The sequence below is a fragment of the Callospermophilus lateralis genome, chromosome 18 (assembly GCF_048772815.1).
Source record: "Callospermophilus lateralis isolate mCalLat2 chromosome 18, mCalLat2.hap1, whole genome shotgun sequence".
NCBI lineage: Eukaryota > Metazoa > Chordata > Mammalia > Rodentia > Sciuridae > Callospermophilus > Callospermophilus lateralis.
The window spans coordinates 9,127,270-9,149,589 of record NC_135322.1 but is presented as its reverse complement, the minus strand read 5'-3'; the positions used below and the strand labels follow the sequence as shown (position 1 = coordinate 9,149,589).

The 22,320-nt window shown below is 60.3% G+C and overlaps 1 protein-coding gene across 1 annotated transcript; it reads right to left on the bottom strand.

Annotated features, from left to right (window-relative positions):
• Window positions 1-1,450: 1,450 nt before the first annotated feature.
• Window positions 1,451-11,345, bottom strand: Meis3 (Meis homeobox 3). Its single transcript, XM_076837452.2, is given in 14 exon segments — window positions 1,451-1,607; window positions 3,064-3,130; window positions 3,391-3,474; window positions 3,558-3,599; window positions 3,602-3,615; window positions 3,778-3,854; window positions 4,583-4,731; window positions 4,912-5,023; window positions 7,891-8,040; window positions 8,183-8,233; window positions 8,806-8,856; window positions 8,939-9,098; window positions 9,229-9,410; window positions 11,065-11,345. Coding segments are annotated over 13 exon segments (1,134 nt in total). The 5' UTR covers window positions 11,077-11,345; the 3' UTR covers window positions 1,451-1,607; window positions 3,064-3,080.
• Window positions 11,346-22,320: the final 10,975 nt, after the last annotated feature.

Genomic DNA, 22,320 nt, shown 5'->3' with positions numbered 1-22,320 from the left:
AAGTGAGGTGAGACAGGCAGGAGGGAGACAGCTCACCTGAGACTCCGAGATGAGGGTGGATGGGGACGGGGAGACAGAGACTGGAAAAGATGGAGCAGAGGGAGATGGAGGGAAAGAAATGGAGCCTAGAGAGAAATAGACTCCACACTGAGCCTGGCCGGTGTCTCGCTGAGCAGGTAGAGGACTGGTGAGCTCAGAGCCCAGTGGATGGTCAGCCCAACCTCTGAGCCTCAGAGTCGAACCCAGGACCTCACACCTGCTAGGCAAGCACCCTGCACTGAGCCCCAACCCCAGCACCAACCCTTGCCTTGGACCCAGTCTTACCCCGCGCCAGGCCCAGCCTGCACAGTTTCTCTGCAACATCTTCATTAATCCGCACGACAATCCTGTGAGGCAGACAGTCTGCAGCCCCATCTCCCAGATACGGAGATGGAGGCCCATGGGAGCGAAGCCGCTTGCTCCAGATCCATAGCAAATGCATCGCAGGGGAAGGATCAGCACCCACGTCCACGCACAGGTGGGCACCCTTCTCAAGCCCCTGGCAAGGACAGGCTGCCCGGGGCCCCCATCAGGACGAGTCCGTGAGCCCCCATGGGAAAGGCTGATGGAAAAGTGGCCACGATTCTTTATCCTTCCGGTGTCCACGTCTCGTGATGTGAATTTGGGGCACCCTGTCACCCACAAGAGGTGAGTCCGTTTCTCTTCCCTGGGTTCTGGGTGGGTGGCCTTGAAACTTTAAAGTGGCCAAGAGGATGCAGTTTGCAGAACAAACTAATCGTGGGGCCCCTTGGAGCCCGGCCACCTCTGTGGGAACAAACCAGACAGCCTCCTGCTTGACGAGAGCCGTGGTCCCTCACTCCTGCGGCCCCTGCAGCCAGCCAGCCCCCAGGAGCAGAGCCCCGACTGGTCCCTACTGACAGTAGATGAGCACGTGGGCCCTGGAAGCCACCAGAACTTCTGTGTCTAGTGTAATCCACCAACCACCGCATGATGGGCACAAGTTCCAGGCAGTTTGACACCCGCGGTAGCTAACGGAGGTACGTTAGGCGCCCCCACAGAGAGCAGGATAAAGACCGCCTGTCATTGCATCATCAGGATTCTGGAACCTCAGAGTTCTGAGGTTTGGAATCTCGAAGAGACACAAGGATTCGAATTGGTGGCTTTGTTTTTAAGACTTTATCTTTAAAAAAAAAAAAAAAGTAGAAGACATCAGAGAAGGGGGAGGGGGAGGCGGAGGGGGGATGGGGTGGGAGGGTGAAGGAATCGCCCCCAAATGTCGGATCCGGGTGACCCCCTTCCCCGATGGCCCCAGCCCACTCCCAGTCCCTTCTCTGTCCTGGAGGTGGGCCCTGGCCACCATCTTCTGCGGACCATGCCCAGGCTCTCAGGTCCCAGGCAAAAGTGAAGGCAGAAGCAGGTGCAGGGCCTGGAGGTCTTGTCTGTGTCCTTGAGAGACCCTCAAGTGGACGCTCAGGTCCCCCATGTCCCGGTGGGGCCCCAGGGAGGTAGGCATTAAGTGGAGGGGCCTTTGGAGCTGGAGTCCTGAAGCAGAGGGCCTGGCAGGGACCAAGTGGGCACAGGCTGTGGTCGCCTCTGGAGGCTGGAGTCTGTGGGAGGTGAGGAAAGGCCATTCAGGAGGCCGGGAGGGCTGGTCACGTCCGTCCCTCTGTGCACAGCCCTGAAGTGAGGCAGGGAGATGCAGGGAGAGGGACCGAGGGACAAGGGTGAGGAGGGGACCCCAGAGCAGGGGGTTGCGGGAGATGGAGGGGAGTGTGGGAACAGAGGGGACGGACAGAGGCAGCTGAGGAGAGGCGGAGAAGGACACCCAGAGAGAGTGGGACAGGGGGAGGGACGTGGGAGGGACTGGGCGAGTGTAGGGGTGTGTCCAGGGACAGAGAGGACTGAAGAGGGGGCAGAGAGGGACGAGGGCGAGAAAGTGGCTGGGGAGCTGGGGACACAGGACGAGGACCCCCATCACCAAGCTGCCACTCAGCCAGGGCCACCCCTGCCATGCAGAGCTGAGCCCTTCAGCCCACCAGGCCTGGGCAAACCCACCCACCTCTCCTTCCCAGCTCAGGCCCCAGGACCCTGGGACCCCATGCCCCAGGCCCCCATGGTCCTTACCCACCTGCCTGCGCCCCCACCCGAGCCTCCCTCCGTGTTGTGTGGGGTGGGCGCCATCTCAACGCCCAGAGACCTCTAGGGCTCCGGTACTTCACATAGGGGTTCTCTGCTGGAAATCCACCCTTGGGTCAGCAAGAGTCGTCTCCTCCAGGGAGCCCTCCATGAATGCTCTGGTCTGGGTCAAACACCACCCCCAACCCCTACCTCCTGGGACTGATGGCCCCTCCTGGCTCCTCCCACTCCTAGGGCTCCACATCAAGTGGCCCATCCTGGGTCATCGCCCTCTGGGGTGGGCCTGTCTCCCCACTGGGACTATGTGTCCTGGAGGGCAGGGCTGCGTTTTCATGGCCACTGTTGTGTCCCTAGCACCTCCCAGCACAGGATGGGCACAGAGGGGCACAGGGCATGTGCACTGGATGGACGGATGGATACTTAAGAGTTCCGACTGTCCAGTGACCCCCGAGAGCCACAGAGGGATTTAACCCTGGAGAGTCGGGGTGGTTTAGAAGGCCACGTGGAAGCCCTTCTACACCCTGGGCCTTTGCACAGGCTGTTCTGCGTTTCTGTGGCGGGTGGCAGGTGAGTGGATGGACAATTGGTGAGACAGTGGGCGGGTCTTGTGGCGGCCACTGGGTGGCTGGGTAGGTGGTAGACGGTGAGTGGGTGTGTGAGGGCAGTTAGCGGGATTGAGAGTGGGCAGGGAGTGGGGGCGGGGTGGATGGGTGGTGGGTGGATGACTGACGGATGATATATGGCAGGGTGAGTGGCCGGGTGGATGGGGGCAGGTGTTGACTGAGGAGTCATCTTTCCACTGAGCCCTGGAGGAGCCTCAGTTCAGGCACCCAGGCAGACCCTGCCATGGAGGGATGGACCCACTGCTGGAGCCGGGAGTTCTCATGAAGATTTGAGAGCTGTGCACCCCAGAAATAGGTCACTCACACTCCTGAACTCCGTCTCTATAGGTAATGCCACTCTCCTTCCAAGTTCAGACTCATGCCCACTGAGCCTGGAAGGGGAAAGGGGAAAGTTAGTGGGTCTTCCCACCCCTGATGCCCCTCTGTGCCTCCCACCCTTCCTTCACCCCTGGCTGCTCTACCAGGACAGGCTGAGTCATGTTTTAAGAGGGTGCTGGCCCTTTAAGAAAAAGTGACTCCTTTCCCTGTGACAGCTGAGCCTGGAGAAGGTGGGACCAGGACATCTGCACTGGCGTCTGCTGTTCCCCTCTGCAAACAAGAAGGAGTGGGGTCCAGGTGGGGTTGGCCTTACCGGGCGGCCTGACAGTCAGATGCGGCTGAGTCTCAGCGTAGCCTGCCACGGGCTGGCCCTCGGGGCTGAAGACGGCGCCTGGCCCTAGGAAGGGGTCGGGTGAGGGGGGGCCAGGGGGGTTCCCTCCTTAACGTGCTCAGAGCCGTGTCCCCCGCCCCGACCCGTACCTGTGCGGTTGGATTGGTCGATCATGGGTTGCACGATGCGTTCCGGGCGTTAATGAACCTGGAGCCAGTCACGGGACCCAAGGGCGTCAGGAGGGGCAGGCGGGGGCGGACGGGGCGGGGAGAGGGGACAGCGGGTGCAGGGGCTGCGGCCCAGGCCTCCTTCAGCACCGCGGACAGTGCCGGCCTCCCACCCGCTGCCCAGCGACCTGGCGCTACTCACCAGTTGTTGACTTGCAGGATGGTGAGCCCCGTGTCCTGTGCCAGCTGTTTCTTCTGCTCCTCTGAGGGGTACGGGTGCTGCAGCCACGGGCAAGAGTCACTCTGCCTGCCCAGGCGCCCCCTGGCCCCCAGTGCCTGGCCTGGCCCTCAGGGACAAGGGATGGTGGCACAAGTTGGGCAGGACAGCCACCCGGGAAGGCGAAGCCCAGCGGGCACCCAGCGATCACCCCACAGCCGGGCCCTTTCCAGCAACTCGAGGCTGGTTGGCCAACTTGCTTTAGGGGGCTCCACCACAAGGGGGGCTCTGTGGGGCAGGGGCTGGCCCTGCTCCCCCTCTCCGTCAGGGTCCCAGCGTGTGCCTCTCCCTACCCCTGTTCCCACCCCACATGGCCCTGGCTTGGGACTCCCTACATCGCGACTCAGTCCCCTGCCTCTGTCCCTCTGTCCCTCAGTCCCTCCCTGACTATTCTTCTGCCTGTCTCCATGAGGGTGCGGGGTGGGTGGTGAAGGCCAGATCACCTGCATTTGAAACCACTTCCCGCTGTGCCACCTGGAGCAAGCCCTAACCCTCTGGGTCTCAGTCTCCTCATCTGTACAGCCCAGGGCTGTGTCTGATGGAGGGGGGTGACTGAGGGATGGTGATGGGCTGTCGCACACACCTGAGAACTGCTCCTGTCCTCCCCATCTGAGTGAGTCTCCTCCGTGGCCCCCTCCCCTGTTGAGTCTCATCTCCAGGTTCCTCTAGGGGCTTGGTCACCCGCATCTTTCTCCAGGCCCACCCCGCACCTGGGCAGCAGGGCTCTCACCGAGAGGTGCTGGAACAACCAGGCTCGCATGATGTTGGTGGCCACCTTGGGGAAGATCCCTCTCTTCTTATTCCGCCGCCGCTCCTGGTCCAGCTCCTCGTCCTCTCCCCCAGAGCTGGGAGAGGCCACGCTTGTGTCCAGCCCATCTCCTGAGGGGACACAGGCAGGCTGCACTGGTGAACAGTGAAGAGCAGGGGACTGAGGACCCCAGAACCCTCGCCCTAGACACCAGACCTCAGTTCTCTGGGCCCCTCTGAAAGTCCTCCATGTGGTCTAGTCAATCCTTGGACCAACCCCCATGCTTCTTCTCCACCTCCCAAGTTCCTCACCTTGGTCGCTGGAGTTGTCCCCACTGTGAGAGGCCAGGCCCCCGCTGGATGGACCCGGAGTCCCCAAATGGACAGACCCACTGTCCTCATGGTCTCTGATCCATGTGTTATTCTAGAAAACAGGAGTTGGGCGTCAATGCCAAGACTCGGGGCACCGAAAAGCACAGGGAGCACGTGCTCCGTAGCTGGGACTTCTTGAGGGGAAGTTTGTTTCTGCCTCTTCCCTTTCCTGGCTGTGTGATCTTGGGCAAGTCACTTCACCTCTCTGTGCCTCAGTTTCTCTACTGGGAAATGGGGGACAGTAACAGTTCTCACTTCAGGGTGTGTTCGGTGAGCTGATCTATGTAAAGGCACACAGCAATTACCCGGGAAAGATGAGCAGACACAGGTCTACAGCACCATATCTGGAATCCTTGGGACAAGGGGCAATTCAGTTCAGAACTCCTCACACTTCAAACAGGAAATCAGCGCATTCACGGTGTATTTCCTTAATCGCCCCCAGCAGGGTCTGGGACATAACCTCATCATCAAACTCATTAACATTTCTGTAGCAAAACGGATGGATATTTAACTAAGTGGAATAAATAAAGGCTATAAATAGTCTCCCATTAGTTCAGGTCAGATTTTTGCTGCCAAATGAGTTGGCGCTGGACTTATGGGGCAGGGGAGCCCAAATCGGAGATTTCAGATACTTTAAGGTCTTAAAATTGCAGATCAGGGATTTGGGGATTGTGTTTTATTTTTTCTTCCTCCCTCACCCCCAGCAGTAGGGACTGAATCCAGGGCCTTCCATATGCTAGGAGTGAGCTCTAGCACGGAACATTTTTTTTGAGCCAGGGTCTTCCTAAGTTGTTGAGGCTGGCCTCCTATGATCCTCCTGCCTCAGGGGTTACAGGTGTGAGTCACTGTGTCTGCCAGGGCTGTATTTTCTTTACCCAAACTCTGACACACTTTGAGGAACTTGGCAATGTGTTCGATTCACCCTATGCCCCAGCTGTGACCCAGGAGGCCGGCCCACCTATAGGCACCATGTGAGGATTTCTTTTGTCATTTGGTTTAAGATTGGGTTGGTTTCTGCCAGACTCGCTGTGTCCTTCCACCAAAGTCTCAGCAACATCCTGTTCATCTCTCTAGTCCTGGCAACCACTGGAAACAGCTGCCTGCAGCTGCCAAACTGGGGTACCCCCCTGCACTCAAGCCCGCCCACCATGTGTACAGCCCCTCCCACCTCCCACACCCTGCTGGATGTGCTCTGCTTCCCACTGGGGCTCAGGGATTTTCCCAGACTCCATATGTCTATATGGAATCATGCAACTGGGCGTGCTATAGGGTGAGTTGTGTTCAATTTCAGAATCGCTCAGGTCCGGGAGCTTGTGACCATGTCGGTGGCTGTGACTTGAAGCTCTTCTGTTTCCAGATCTGACTGGGTGCTGCCCGTGAGTATATCCAAGCCGATGAGTTTGAAGCTTCCTGAGACCTTCATGTGGCCTGTAAGTGAACATGCCCTGTCTGAATGTGAGTGTGTACCTGAGGACCCCAAGAGGCCCTGGCTGACCCCAGACAGGCTGTGGCTGCGGCATGTGCCAGCACTGGTGGTTGTGCCTTGCCCGTGTGGCTGGATCTGACTTGGATGATTCTAAGTTCTGTTTTTCTCTGTTTTTCTCCCAGTGCTGAGGCTGGAACCTGGGCCTTCCTGACGCTAGGCCTGTGCTCTAGCGCTGAGCTCCATCCCCAGCCTGTTTCTCTTTGGTGTGAGACAGGGTCTTGCTAAGTTGTCCAGGCTGACCTGCAACTTGTGATCCTCCTGCCTCAGCCTCCCGAGTCCCTGGCATTGCAGATGCCGTTGAGATCACAGGTGGGTACCATCCTGTCCCCTGAGGCTGTGTACGTGGCAGCTGTGATTTCTGCACAAGTGGGTACACACCTGTGAGAACATCTGGGCGGGTGTGACTATGGCTGAGTGTCCTTCAAGAGCATCCAGGCTGTGTGAGGTCTGAATAAGAGCCTCCCGAAGAGCCGAGTCCCATCTTCACCCGCAGGGCTGCTCCCTGGGTGTATGTACTACAGGGCAAGGTCAGGTCTTGAGGCTGTTTGGTGGCAGCTGTGAGCCCCAGGCCCAAAGCTGTGTCGTGTGCCATCATGTGACTGTGTGTCAGTGGTGTAGATGTCTGGGCGTGGTCCTTTCGTGACTTTACTCCACAAAGTTTCACTGTTCTCTGTCAGAGCTGCTACGCGGTTCATGAACTGTGCCACCACTGTAACGGAGCCAGTGCTACTTTATCTTGTTGCTTCGCTGGGTCTGACCCTGTGCAGCTATATCCAAGTCTGGGAGCTATTTTCAAATCCGGGTGGAAGAGTCTGGCTGGAGTCTTGTAGCTATTGAGGGGGTCAGCGCGTGTGCACATGCGCATCCGTGGGACAGGGCTGGAGTTGTGTGCATGCACAGGCACCATGGTTAGTCCGACTCCCAGAGTGTCTGGACCTGAGCGCGTGTGGCATCACAGGGGACTGTTTGGCTCTCGCTCCACCCAGGAGCCTGTTGTGACCAAGTGTGGTGTGCACGCTGCATCCACACTTGCTCTAGAAGGCGGTGCTGGAGCGGCCCTAGGGCCCATGCTGCTGCGTGGACAGGGTGCTTCAGGGCGTGATTTCACTGTGGCCTGCAGAGTGGGCGCCACTTCACCTGTTTGGGTATCTGTGTGGGAACCTGCATGGGTGCAGCGGAGCCAGTAGGTGGTGTCCACAGCTGTTAACGTGTGTGGTGTGTGTGTGTCCGTGTGCACAGGCGCGCCTATCTGTGGTCCAGCTGTTTCCGAGTCTGTGCAGCTGCTGTGTAGACGGCGGGTGGCCATGTGCAATGCTGCCCCGTAACCAACACCCCATGTCTGGGGTGTGGTGGTGTGGTATGCCCTCCCGCTGTGTTTAAGCCTGCCTGGCTGTGGTTGCTGGGTGACACCTGGCACTGCGTCCTGGGCCTACCTGGTCTGGGAGGCTGGGGCAGGAGGCTGGATAGTCCTCGAGATCCTCCCTGCAGCCGCCATCCCGATCCTCGATGACCAGGTCGATGGGCATCTTTCCCTTGAGGCAGGTGATGTAGCGGTGACAGAAGTTGTCGCACAGGTCGTGGACCTGGGGGGGCACCGGGGTACTGGGGGCGCCACCCGGGGGCCAGGACTGGGGTGCACAGGGGTGGGGGCATCTTGTGCTTCAACTCCAGTGGGGCAGAGACTGCTGGGGGCAAGTGAGGGCGTGGCAGGTGGGGAGCACTCACCTTCTCCAGCTCCAGCAGGTGGAACCGGAGCACCTGAATGGCCTGGATCATCTGAGGGCGGGGTGGGGAACACAGACAGAAAGAGTGACAGAGGATGATCAAGACAATGTCAGAGCGAGAGGAAGGCAGTGGGAAGAAGAGAGTGAGGCAGAGATGGAGACCCCGGGAGTTGGGTGGAGAGGACACAGAAGCAGGGGCACCAGGCGGGCACGCCCATCCCCTGCCGTTTGCCCTTGACTTTCCCACCCTTCTGGGCAAACCACATTTCCCAGAGCCCTTTGCCAAAGGGTTTGGCCAGTAGAAAGCCCTGGCTGGAGCTCAGGGCGTTTCTCTCTTCTCCCCCTTCTCTCTCCCTTCCTCCTCTCCTCTCTCCCCTCCTTTACCCACCAGGACATGAGGCCCAGAGAGCTGGCACCACTTGCCCTGGCTCACAGAGCTGGGCTCCAAACTCAGGCCACCAGTCTGTTCTCAAACTCTAGGCTCTGCACTGTTGCAAACGGGTGACACTGATCCTGTTGCCAAACAGGGTGGGGGTTTGCAGGCCCCTCAAGCCAGGGATATGAAGGGCGGGGGAGCCCATGGAGGGGGCCACAGGGTGGGTACCAGCTGTCCGCTTGGCTCACCAGGTTGTCCAGCTCTGGGTTGGAGGAGAAGAGAGGTCTCTCGGAGCGGATCTTGGAGGGAAAAGAGAGGCCGTAAGGGACAGCGGTCCCACCCTGCTGGCCCTCTGGGTGCTCCCTGGCTGGGGCTGCCCACCTGTTTGGCAAAGGCCGCAATGTCCTCGTTGAAGGAGTCAGAGGAGCAGACGTCGCTGCTGGGGGGTGTGCCCAGCCCAGCGCTGGCCCCATCTCTGGGTGAGCAGGTGGCCAGTTCACATTTCTCAAAGACCAAGGCCAGCAGTGGGAAGAGCGGGTGTCTGAGGGAGGCAGGAGGGCGGAGCTCATGAGGGGGGTGTGGAGCCACTAGACGGGGACAGGAACCCACACAGTGACCCGCAGAGAGATACCAGCGTGAGACAGAGATGAGCCCGGAGCCCCCCCACTCACCCGTAGATCTCATCCTTCTCCCTCTTCAGGCCGTCGCTGTCCAAGCCTGGGGCCGGGGGCTGGGGAGGCCGGTGGGGGCCGTAGGGCCCAGGGCCCCGGGGTGCAGAGGGCACTGTCTCAGAGAAGCCTGCCAGGGCTGCTGTTCCGTCCACGATGCCTGAGTAGTGGGGTAGCTCATCGTACTGGGGGAAGTTGAAAGAGAGCCCCAGGAGTTGTCAGAGGCCCCAAGACTCAGTTACCAGCCAGACAGCCTCCCTACCCTAGGACCCAGGAGGTGTGCCCTCTGTCCCCAGGTGTCCCCTGCTCGCTTAACACCCCCTCCAATGTCCTATGGAGCTGTCTGTGGAACTGAGAGCCAGGCCTCCTCTTGTGCCCTGGACTGTAAAAAATGTCCCATCAGGGGTCCTGGTGTGTGGGCAAGAGGACCTGGAGGAAGAGCTGGAGCAGTTGGGTGGGGGTCCCAGGTGGTCTGGCAGGTGACTGCCAAGGGAAGGAAGAGGGCAGGGAGGTTCAGAGACACAGAGAGAGCAGGAGAGATAGGGGGAGAATGAATGCAGGAAGGGGAGGGTGCGGACAGGAGAGGCTCTGGTGGGGACACCTCCCATAGAACCAGGGCACTGTGTGTACACAAGCAGGTAGACACGCTCAGCCTTCTGCCACTTCCATTTCGTTTCAGTTGTCAAATGTGCATGTCTGAATGTGTTAACCACTTGTCACAGCCCACCCCATCACGTGACACACACATAGCCATGCACACCAACCCACGTGCACTCTTGTGTGTCAGTCACACCCAAACGACCTCCCTCCAGATACACTTTAGTGCACATCCCCTATAACCTGCAGGTTTCGAGTGCCATCCCCCCAAATACCCAAGAGGCCCCTACAAACGCACAGAGAGGCACAGGAACCAGGCCCAGGAACGAATAAATGGGTGACACATGAAGGAGGCGCTCAGGACAGCCCCAGCCTCCCACCAACACACACTGCAAACAGCCCCAAAGAGAGTCCCGAGCATTCAGGGCACACTTCTGAGTTGGGTCATCAAGGAATCAAGCGCCCGCCCACGGCCTGGGAAGTGGAGGGATCTTTCTATCACCGGGTCAAGCCCTGTCCTTGGCGATGAAGACACTGAGGCTCCAAGATGCAAAAGGACAGGCAAGGGCGGAGCACAGGAGTGTTCCAATCCGGCTCCGCCTCCCACCCTGGACACACTTAGTGGCCCAGGCTCTGCGTCTGTCTCATCCCTGACGCTCTTTGACTTCCTCTTCAAACTTCTCCAGAGCCCTTAAGTTGGATCCAACTGCTCCTGCTGTTCATCACCCTCTATTAAGAGGGTCCTCACCTCCTGCCATGTTCCTGTCCCCACCCTCCCAAGCCGGTGCTCAGCTCCTCTCCTGTCTCATTCTATCTCTCAAAAAGACAATCGCTTGTCCAGCAGCCTGGAGAGCCCGACCTCTCCCAGCACGGTCTCCAGCACGGTCCCCACCCCTAGCCTGGGAATAGAGGGCTCCAACAAAAGTAGATCGGAGTCGGGGAGAGGAGAGGGGAGAGCAGAAAAGGAAGAGGACGGGGCTCGGGGTAGGGATAAAGGGCCCGAGATAGAGAGGACCCAGAAGCAGAAAGAGGGACGCCGAGGGCCAGGGGGAGGGTGAGACGCTGTGGCAAAGGAGGGGGGCAGAGGGGCACTGAGAAGGAAAGACACAGGGGCAGAGGGTGAGGGGAGGAGCCGGTGGAGAGGGCGAGGTGGGCCCAGAACCGGAGCCCCGGAGACGGGGGCTGCAGGGCTGGGGACGCGAAGAGCGGCTGGGGCGCGGGGGTCCCCGCCCCCGTTCCTACCCTCCGGGCCATGGGCTGATGCCGGCGGCAGCTCCAGGGTCCTTCCAGGGCCTGGCGGGTGGGGAGGGCGCAGCCCCGGGGCGGCGGGAGGTGGGTGCCGGGCCCCCCACCCGCCGCCGTCAGCGGCAGGCGCCGGGCGGGGCGGCGGCGCGGAGCATGGACCCGGCCCGCCCCCGCGGGGTCACAGCCGGGGACTCATCGCGGCTTGGGCAGCAGCCGCTAGGGTCGCCCGAGGCCTCCGCCCGGGGCCCGGGGCCGCGCTGGTGGCGGAGGGAGGACTCGGCCGAGCCGAGCTGCCCGGGGCCGGGCGGCGGCGGGGGCGGCTCCCAGCGGCGGGTCCGGCGCGTTGCGGGCGCTCGCTCCCCGCTCCCCGCGCCCGCGCCCCGCTCCGGGTCTCTCCCTCTCTGTGGTCACATCCGGAAGTTCCACCGCGGAGATGCTTAACCCACTGTCCGCCGGTGGCTGGGGCGCGGGCGGGGCGGGCGCCGGAGCCCCCTCCCCCTCCCCTCCACTATCCCCCTCCCCTCTCCTCCCCTCGTCCCCTCCCCTCCCTCCTCGCCCCTCCCCTCGCCCCGCCCTCCCGCGGCCTTTGTATCCGAGGCTCGGGGGTCCGCGTCGGGTCCGCGGGTCCCACCCTCCCACCCTCTCCCGGGGTCGCCCTTCCCCCTCGACCGCCAGGGTCTCCGACGGGTTCTCTCCTCTGGTCTTCTGGCCACCCTTCCTTCCTCTCGCCGTGACTTCCCTAGTCTCTCTAGTCTGGCAACTGAGACCCGAGCAGATCAGGAGGCGGGGAGGCACCAAACTCCGATATGATATTTTAGTTTCTTTTCTGGCCCCCTCCCGCCCTCCCCTGGGAGACTGGGACGCGCTGGGCCTGCGTGCCTGGCCGGGTGCGTGTGTGCGTGTGTGCGCCTGTGTCCCAGCGGTGTCTGGGCGCATGTCTGCTTGTTGGCCCATTCCTGGGGGCAAGTGTGTGTGTGTGTGTGTGTGTGTCTCGCGCGCCCCTCCGTGCTTCTGCCCGGCTCTGACTCCTGCCTTTTCCAAGGTCCTTAGCCTCAAGTCCCCTCGGCTCTCAGCCAGGCTGTGAATCTCCAGAATGGAGGCCACCCAGCGCCTCTGGTGACATGCATGTCGGCGAGAAGGGCCACGGCTCCTATCTGATTCCTAAGACAAGCTTCGAAATGGATGTTCTAGTGAGATAAAGAAAGATTTGTACCTGGTGTGTGCCGGGGTGGGGGGGTGCCCTGGGGATGGGGTAGGGACAAAAGACAGACAAACTTATCCTGCCCACAGTCACTTGGATGGGAGGAGGAGGAGAGAGAAGGCAGTGAATAAATGTGTCGTGGAAAGGGTGCCTGAAGCGCTGGAACTCCGGAACAAAGCAGAGTGTGTATAGGGCGATTTACAGGGGGAGCCCTCAGCAGAGGTGGCCTGTGAGCAGAGACCCAAGGAGATGAGGGAGGGAGCCTAGAGGAGGAGGAGCTCCCCAGGGGCGGCAGGTGCCTCTGAGTCAGGGCAGAAGGGTTGGTCCCTAGTCTCTGCAGTAGCTGGCTTCTTTCTTTCTTTCTTTCTTTCATCTTTATTTTCTGTTGTTGCTTGGTGGGGTTTTTGTTTGGGTTTGGGTTTGGGGTTTTTTTGGGGGGTACTGGGCATAGAACCCAGGGGTGCTCTACCTCTGAGCCACATCCCCAGCCCTTTTATTTTCATTTTGCGACAGGGTCTTGCTGAGTTGCCTAGGCTGGCCTGGAACTCGTGGTTCTCAGGCGAGTGACACACATCTGCTGTGCAGGCTTTCCCTACATGAGGGGATCCTGAGACTCCTGCAGGGGAGTACAGTCAGGTGTCAGGAGACCTGAGAACCCCTGAAATGGCGTGGAAATCCTGTTTTCCCTGGAGGTGCCCGTGGCCCATACTCCTTCCAGTAAGAGAGACCTGACCCCCACGAGTCACAGACCATTCCTTCAGAGGAACAGCAGCAGAGCAAGGAGATGAGATCAGGAGTGCCCCCCTCCGAGATGGGCAGATGGAGACCCAGAGAAAGGGGCAAAGACCTGAAGCGGGGACAGGGACCCAGAGAAGGGGCAGAGTCCCATAGAGAGCAGAAACAGAGGCTCAGGAAAAGGAAACAGGAGGCAGAGCTAGGAGGCAGCTGGAGGCTGTGGCACCCCTGCCAGGCTCTGGCAGGTGCCTTTTATGAGTGTCATAAACAGCCCACCCTGCGCCATCATCATGGAAACGACCCCCCATCCCCACCGCCACCCCCGGGCCCAGGGCAGGGGTGAGGCCAGGGGAGTGGAGCCAGTGGAGCCTAGCAACCTGGGGTTAGGCACAGCAGCACTTCCTGATGGAGAAGGTGAACAGGGCTGGGGGGGGGGTGATGACCATGACCTCTGGAGGAAGGACAAGGAGAGACGGTGGCCTGATCCTCCTCAGGCCCCTGAAAGCCCCTTTCCCCCACCAGGGGCTCAGCTCTGTCTGTCCGTCTCCCCCCACCTGCCTCTCTCTGTCTTCCTCTCTCTCCTGTACTTTCTCTCCCCATTCTCTGTCACCTGACACCCTGTCACATCTGCTCCCATAGCCATCTCCAGGGGTCTCCCTGGGAACTGGAGTCTGGACCCACCTCAGCCCGGTCCTCCTTTCCTGAGCCTGTCTCCCCACCCTGCAACAGGCTTGGGGCTGATAGTGGAGAAAATGTTAAGCCAGTGTGGGCCAAGCCTCCAGGGGCCTTGGCTGAGTCCCAGGTACCCGCAAGGTAGCCCTTCCAGCCCCCAGCTCTTGATCACCACTGACTGTCCTGCTGGTGACACTGGCCCTTTAAGGCAGGCAGAGAAGGGGTCTGGAGAGCCCTTAATCACTGCTGTGCACACCGCCCCCCAGATTGGGGTTTTGGAGCAGAAAATTAATTTAAATCACTTTTTAATTAAAGATGCAAAGCTTCTGTCGGCCCCACCCCCTCCGCACCCTCTGCTGAGACTCAGGGTGAGGGATGGGGGTCCCAGTCTTGATTAGTGCCCTGGGGTGGGGGGAGGGGAATGTCACCTTTGCCCTTCAGCCGGTGCTGAAGGAAGTGTCCAGTGTCCTCGCTGGACAGTCCTGGGGGCGAGTGGGGGAGGGCGAGAGCGCAGACAGGCAGGTTCGTAGAGGGCTGGGTGGATGGGGACCCTGCACCCCCAGGAGGCCCCCCAAGGAGGAGCTGGGGCTCCTGGTGAATCTTTCTAGTTGATGAAACAGGGACAGGGAGGAGGACGACAGGGACAGGGAGGAGGGAGAGGAGAGAGCGTCTGCGGAGAAACTGATGCGGGAGGCTTCGGGATGGGGGGGTCCGTCCCGCTTTCCCAGGTCCCCCCAGTTTCTCACGCACAGCCACACACACGTGCTCAGGGCACACTCACATGCGCACGCAGGCCTCATCCCCTGAGCTCAGGCCTCCTCTCCGACCCACCATGTCCCTCGCCCTCCCTGGACCCTTCTCTTCCGAGAGGCGCCAGCTCACCCCCCCGAGGCCTGCTTGGGCCTCCACGCGGATGCCTGGGGGTGACCCCATCGGAGCTGCTCCCTTGCCCCTGGCTGGAGAGGTGGGGCCCTGGGCCGGTGTCACAGCCCGAAGACCCCAGGCCACGCCCACCCGGGAGCCGCTGGGGGCCTGCCCGGCATCCCCAGCACAGGTCCCCCTCGGCCTACCACTGCTCAGACCCCCGCCAGGATCTGCACTCAGAGGCTGTGGGAACAGATGGAGAGAGCAGGACAGGCCCAGGCCCCTCCTGTCTCTCTGTCCTGCCAGCTCAGCCTCAGTGTCCCCTCTCTGTCATCAGCTGTTTGTCTCTCTCCCTTTGGGGCCAAGTCTCTGTCCCAGTCCCTTCCTCCTGGACTCTGGGGCCTGTGTCTGCTCAGGGCGTGGGAAGAGGAGGCCCCTCTCTCTCCCTGCCAGGGTGTGTGACCTGCTGTCTGTCTGTCTGTCTGTCCTTCTCCTCCTCTGGTCTCTTTGTCTAGACAGTTTCTCTCTCTCTCTCTCTCTCTCTCTCTCTCTCTCTCTCTCTCTCTCTCTCTCTCTCTCTCTCTCTCTCTCGGCCACCACTCCCCCCATATCCTCCCGGCTTCAGCCTCCCCTTCCTCCCCACCCGGCTCTTGGTGAGGACACGGCCCTGCGGCCCCTCCCCCTCCGGCTGCAGGAGAAGGAAACATTTATCTTGGAGGGTCCCCTGCCCCAGCACCCCTTGCCCGCCAGGCCATCCATCACTGCAGCAGTGACTCCAGCGGCTCATTTGTCACCGCCGCCAGCCGCCCCTTCCCTCCCGCCCCACCAAGCAATCATACCATTAGCCATGGCTCAGCAGAGGCCACCAGGGGACCCGCCTGGCCCAGGGCGGGGTAGGCTGAACTCAGGCCACAGGGTCCCCCTCAAGGCGCGCCCCCAGCTCTTCCTCTCCCCCGACCCCGTGTCGTGTCTCTCTTCTCTCCCAGTCTTTCTGTCCGTATTGTCTGAGTCTACTTTTTTTGTCCCCAGTTGCTCTCTGGGCCTCCTCTCCTGGTCTCCTCCTCCTCCTCTTCCCTGAGCCCCTCCTTTCTCTGTGCCTCCCTGTCTCTGTCGTATCTGCCTCACCCGGCAGGTGAGTCCCCCTCTCCCTCCTATCCACCCTCTGTGGTCCCTGGTGTCCCTGTGCTGAGGCCTCAGGCCCTGGCCAAGGATGAGAGCTGGGCTTGTACCTGGACCTCCACCTCTGCCTCTCTCCTGCTGCCCCATGGGTTGCAGTCGGTGGGCTTCCAGGCTTACACTCTCTTGTGTCCTTTTGTCCCTGTCCCTGCAGCCTCCCCGGCCCCCCTGTCCCCTTCTGTGGCTCTGCTCCCCCCTCCCCTTGCCTCTTCCCCTCCAGTCCTGCAGCCTCCTCTGCTGACCCCAGCTGCCCTTTTCAATCCATCATCCTCCACCTCCCCAGCAGGGGACTGCAGTGAGACAGCCCGGGACAGGGAGGACAGGGGACAGGGAGGGCGGGGGACAGGGAGAGGAGACAGCCAAGGTGTCTTGGGAGGCACTGAAGACCAAGCTCCGATCAGGCTGGGAACCCTTCCCTCCTCTCCCCAGCTCTGCATGTCCCAAGTCCTCCCTTGAGTCTGACTTTAGTCCTTCAGGCAATCCTGAGGGGACACAGGCGGGCCATGGAGGAGGAGCCAGGAACCAGTCCTTCCTGGTGCCAGGACAGGAGGCGGCCCTGGGGGTCGCTGGTGTCCACACATCCTCCCCCTGGAAGAGGAGGCAGGGGCAAGTTCTGCACAGTCCCCTGGAGGTCCCAGGGGGAAGCTGCCATCCACAGGACCTTTAATGTTTCCACCCTTGCCCGGCCCACTCCAGTGCCCCTGGGTCACCTCCCAGGTCGGTCACTGGCCTGCCATCCTTACTTCTGTGGAGCTCAGGAGACAGTGACTGGGCAGTGACTGCTGGGTGGTCAGAGCGGGGAAGGGGAGAGAGACCTCAGGGGTGGCTAGTTGTGTTCACTTTGCGAGGCTACGATGCCCGGATACTTGATCAAACACGAGACTCCATGATGCTGTGAAAAGTATTTTTAAACGAGATTAACATTTAAATCAGCTGAATTGGAGAAAAGCAGATTTTTCTGGGTGGCTGTAGCCAATCAGTTGAAGGCCTTAAGAGAAAGACACTGGGGTCCTGGTGGAAGAGGGAATTCCGCTTCCAGATGGTCTTTGGACTTGACCTGCAGCACCAGTTTCTTCTGGGTCTCCAGCCTGCCGGGTGGACTGACAGGATTGAACTTGGCCCCCATGATTGCACAGAGCACCAGCTCCCCCACCCCATGCTCACACACTGACCCTCTTTCTCTGGGGACCTGCGACCAGTGCACCTCCAACCACCATCCTGAGAGCCTGTGAGCCCTGGCAAAGAAACTCCAGGAACTTGGAGTCCGGGACTGGAGAACCGGGAAACCAAGTGCTCCAGCCACACAGCGGGGACCATCTGTCCACCCCACGCTGCTCTGTGGACAAAGCCAGGCACCAAAGGCCACCTAAGCCAGATGTCCCCAAGGGCGAGACCCTGGGGCAGAAGGCAGTGACGGCCACCAGGCTGGGGCAGGGAGGACAGGAGTGACCGCTGAGGAGTGTGGGGTGTCCTTCTGGAGTGATGACCAAGTTCTAGAGGAAGGAGGTGGCGGTGGCTGCAGAGGCCTCGGGCCACACGTTAGCATAGCTCCAGGGGCTGCTATGGTGGGTTTCATCACGACTTAAGAACAGATGTGGAGGTACAGAGGGGCCAGGAGGCCAGAGCCCCTGCAGCAAATTAGCATGGACTTCAGGGTCAAAGCAAGACGCAGTCAGTCCCGCCCCTCAGACACCAGAACGCCCAACAGTCCCGCCTGGCCCAAACTGAGCTGGGGACAGGCCACCTTTCTTCTACTGGCTCTGGGAAGATCAGTCCTAGGCCTCTTCCAGCTCCCGGAAACTTCTGGAAGTTGGCACTGCTTGGCTCCCGTTGCTTCTCACCAGTCTTCAAGGCCAGCCTCGGCCAGCCTCCTGGGCTCCACCTGCAGATCCCCTTCTCTGTGCACAGCAGAACCTCCCTCTGCCGCCTTCTCAGGATGCAGCACAGAGGAACAGCCTGGACACTTCAGGACAAGTGTCTGCCCCACGACCCTTAGTGACACCCGCAAAATCCTTCCAGTCACATAAGGCAACACCCTCGTCCTGGTGGCCAGGAGTGGATGCCTCCTGGGGAGCTCTATTTGGCTGACCACAAACAGCCACCAACTCCCTCCTTCCCCTGCCCCCCCCCCCCCCGCACATGCTCCTCGTCACCAGGGGACGTCTGTCTTCCCTCCCCTGGAATCTGTGACTTGTTTTGACCATCAGGAATGACATGAGCCTGAGCCTGGCGCAGTGGCACACGTGACTTAGGAGGCTGAGGCAGGAGGACCTCAAGTTCAAAGCCAGCCTCAGCAATTTAGTGAGGCCCTAAACAACTTAGCGAGACCCTGTCTCTAAATAAAAAATATAAAGGGCTGGGGGAGGCTCAGTGATTCAGTGCCGCTGCTTTCAATTCCAGTACCAAAAAAAAAAAAAAGAAGAAGAAGTGATGAACTTTGAAGGTGGCACGGTGGCACGGTGGCACCTCACCCTGTGCCAGATGGAAGTCAGCACAACCTAAAGGAGGAAGGGGCTGTGCGGGGGACAGACAGCTCCAGCTGCCACCCAGGGGAGTATGTCTTGTACCTTCTAGCCCCAGCCCAGCTCCAGAATGCACAGGAGTGACCTCAGGGGCACCGCATGGCACGGGAGAACCAATGGCCAACACCAAGACTCCTGAGAGACCATATGCAGCTGCCTCCAGCCTCCAAGCCCCAGGGGAGGGGCTGTTTGTTACTCAACAGCAGATAACGGATACACACAGGCCGGAAGACTTTGGGAACACAGAGGGAGGAAGGGAAGGTCCCGATGGAGAAGGCAAAGGAGGGAGGGGGAGAGAGACCCACTGTGGGCCGAGGGGAGACTGTTCCCAGGACCTAGGAGAGGAGCATCCTGGGGAAGTTGCCTGACCACTGTCACTACAGGCCTTGATCATCTGGAGCCATCGAGAATCTGCAGTTTATCTGCCACCACAGATGACGTTGGATAATGCAGATGAGGACCAGCGGAGGAGAGGATGGGGTGGAGGCCCTGTGGGTGCTGGTGCTGGTGCCCTCACCGGGCTCCGGGGCAGGTGTGCAGATGGCTCACCTCCCTGATCATCTCAGTACACCAGCATGGTGGGTTCTGTCTACAGATGAAGTCAAGGAGGTTAACTTCCCCAAGTTGGCACAGAGAGGTTAAGGAACTTGCCCACAGCAGCACAGCTGGTGAATGGTGAAGCTGGGATTTGAACCCAGACAGTCTGACTCCAGAATCAACATCCTGGGATATTTTAAGTCACTGATCAATTTGAAGTACAGTGAATGTTACAGACTCTCTCCTCGGGGAGTTCCTGGGACTTGTCCACGGACCTTTTTGGTGCTGTGGGCTCTGGCTCGGACTCCTCATTAGTCTATTCCCTTGGCATCTGTGCAGGTTCTTGAGTTCGCACAGAGGAGCTGACTGACAGATTGCACGGAAGTAGATGTGTCAGTCAGCATAGGCTGTGCTGCGCTACAGTAACAAACAGCCCCAACATCTCAGTTAAAGGGAAGAAAGGTGCATATCTTGATTGCCTTACGAGGTTGTTACCATCACTGTGGGGCCTCTGGCTATTAGAGCATGTGACTATGGACCCATCATGGATCCTCATGGCCAAGGGGGAAGAGACACAGACCACGTTCTGACTTTAAAGCTTCCACCCAGGTCACACCTCACTTCTGCCCTCTTACCTGGGCTGAGGCAAGCTGCATGGCCACTCCTGAATGGAGGGCAGGCATGGGGAAGGGAAGTAGAATTTAGGACCAGTAACAAAACTTGTGGTGTGGAGTGTAGCAGAGGCTCAGAAGGCACTGAGTGGCCCAGGGGATCGGTGAGAGGCTGGCTCAGAAGGAGGGCCCCTGTCTCGCTCAGAGCAACAGACAGAGACTGCCCCCTGGGATGACAGTTGCAGGGGGGTGTGAGACACAGAGAGGGAGAGACAGACAAGGGAACACGCATGTGGGACCACTGGAAAGGATCACTGTTCCTGTTTATTGGGTGCAGAAACTTCTCTATTATCCGCTCATTTAATCCTGTGAAGCAGTGACCATCGGCAGCAGGATCACCCTATTTCCCAGGTTCAGGAACCAAGGCACAGAGAAGTCAAGTCATTATGCTGTGCTGCCTCCCAGGGCTGTTTAAGTCATTCCTGAGCTGACCCCTGCATTCTGCATCCGAGTGGGAGTTGTAACGTCTGGGCTGGGACAAGACGTTCCTGGTATTGCCAAGTTCCAGGCTCGCCACTCTTTGAAGCCAAGACCTTGCTCGCATTCCCACCCTAGACTGGAACTTTCCTGGTCTCTAGGTCCACCCCCCTTGTTAAGGTGGAAGTGTCCCTGTCCCTCTGCACCCCAGGCCTCTCGTCTCCCACCTCTGACCTTCCTTGCTGTGACACCCTGGTCAGGCTGCTCCACCTCTCTGAGCCCCTGGGGAGTGGGGTGGTTCACGCCACCGAGGTGGATTTCATGACATTCAACTGTGCCCAGGCGGAGCCCGCACAGGGCTTGGCACTGGCCGTCACTGCCAGCTCTGGCACTGTTCCCACAACCTCCATTCCTCCATTTCTCTTCTGCCCCTGGAGCCAATGCCTCCTGCTGGATGGCCCCTCCCACCCTGGGGACAAGCCCCCTCCCACCCCGAATCTTCCTCTGTCCTCCACATCAAGATTCCTCAAAGAGCTGTCCACGGCCTCAATGTCCCCAACTCTCTGTCCCCACACCCTCCAACAAACTGTCCTAATCAAGGCAGAAATCCAAAGGTCCTTCCTAGTTCTCATGTCCCTGAATCCTTCACCAAGTTCCACCAGTCTCGACTTGGTCCCCCCGGCCACGTCCCCATCCTGGGCACGTGCCTTGGGGGTCCCTGTCACCTGGTTTATTTCTTCCCTCTCTGCTCTCTCCTCTGCCTACAGCTCTCTGGTCTGGCATGGGCCCCTTACAGGTGGGGCGTCTCAAGGTCCCGCTGATGTCACAGATCTCCTAGGCAGCCCGCCCCAGGGCTTGCTGACAAATCCCCAAACTCAAATCCCCCTCTCCTGAACTGCAGGTGTCCCTGCTCTGTCCCCTCCTGTTCCCTCTGCATGAACCACCTGTTCCCCAAGCCTGTTCACCTGCGCTGGGGATTCTCCTGCAGGCCACCCCTCCCACTTCGACCCGCTTCCACTCTCTGGCTCCATGCAGCGCCCCAGCCTGGCGCCTGCATGCCCCACACCTGGGGGGCCCTCCACCTGGGCGGGGGCTGGGCTCACCAGAGGGAGGCGGCAGCAGGGGACCCGTGGGAGGGGGCAAGGTAAGGCCCGGGTGCTGCCTGTCCCGGGCCCTCCCCGCTGGGCGTGGGCTGGCGACGCCTGCGCTCCTGTCCTTGGCCAAAGCCACAGCCACGCGTCTCCTCAGCCGCGAGGACAGCTCCCTGCGCCCCACGCCCGGGCGGCAGCGGCGCCCCCTGCTGGCGGCCCTGGGTACGGCGCCGCCCCGCCCCGTCCCCTGCCAGCAGGTCCTTCTCCCAGCGGCTTTCCGGCCACCTGCCTTGGAAGTGCCACCTTTCCCCGTCGGGATGCTCTGTCCGAATCCCTTCGCCGGCCTGGTCCCTTTTCCCGCTTCTCACCTCGCACTCCCGCCACCCAACCCAGCCTCCCCGCTTCCAGCGCCAACCTGGTTTCCAACTTGGGCCTCGCGGGAAGCAGGAGGAGCGTCCAACTGCCACGGCCCGCCTCTCCCCCTTGGCGTCCCCCTCGCCCTTCGATTGCAAGACCTGCTGGAACGTCACCTAGGACGCGTCCTCTTCACGGGCCCGCCCACCCGGTTTATTTCCTACTGTCCCGAATGTGCAGGACTCTGGAGGAGCCACCACCCGCAGCTCTGCACACCTTTGCACCGGCGGGGCCTCTGCCCGCGCGCACCCTCCTGACCCCAGGACGCTGAGAGCTGCTTTAATCAGGAAGCCCCCACCCGGCCCTCGGCTCAAGTCGGGATCCCTCTCCCAACGGTTCCCAGGACTGAAGAGTTTGGGGCTGATGAACAGGGCGTGGCTAATGAGGCCGCGGGTTGGCGGACGGGGCGTGGCCAGTGGGAGCCCCAGCCGAGGGCGTGGCTAGGGGACGCAGCCCTCCTGCGTGGCGGGTAGTGTCTCCCCCAGAGGACTGGGGACCCTAAAGGCCCAGATTACCGGGTCTGCATCAGAATGGCCCACATCTCAAACACCTCATCCGCCCCCTCCTCTTGAATCCCAACCTCAAGACGTTTTCAGGCAGAATTTCAAAATTTTATGGCAACTTTTACGGAATCACAGAGAACGGTGAGGGGTGCTGATGAGCTGAGGGCGAGGAGGGGTGGGTGAGTCTGGGTGTGGAGACCAGCACAAGTGGACGACAGAAGGCGAAGAACTCGTGGGGAGCACGAGGTTATGGGGTGGCAGGGTCATCCTAGGGGCGTAAGGAGTGGGCCACACTCCCCATATCCCAGGTCTGCCCTTTAGGCCGGAAACAGGGACAGTAAGAAAATGCAGGAGGCTACCAACAGATGGGTGACCTCCAAAGTTAAAAATGCCCACCCAGACCCTGGGCCCCACCCTCCCACCCACACCAACCCCCGCCCCCCAACAGGC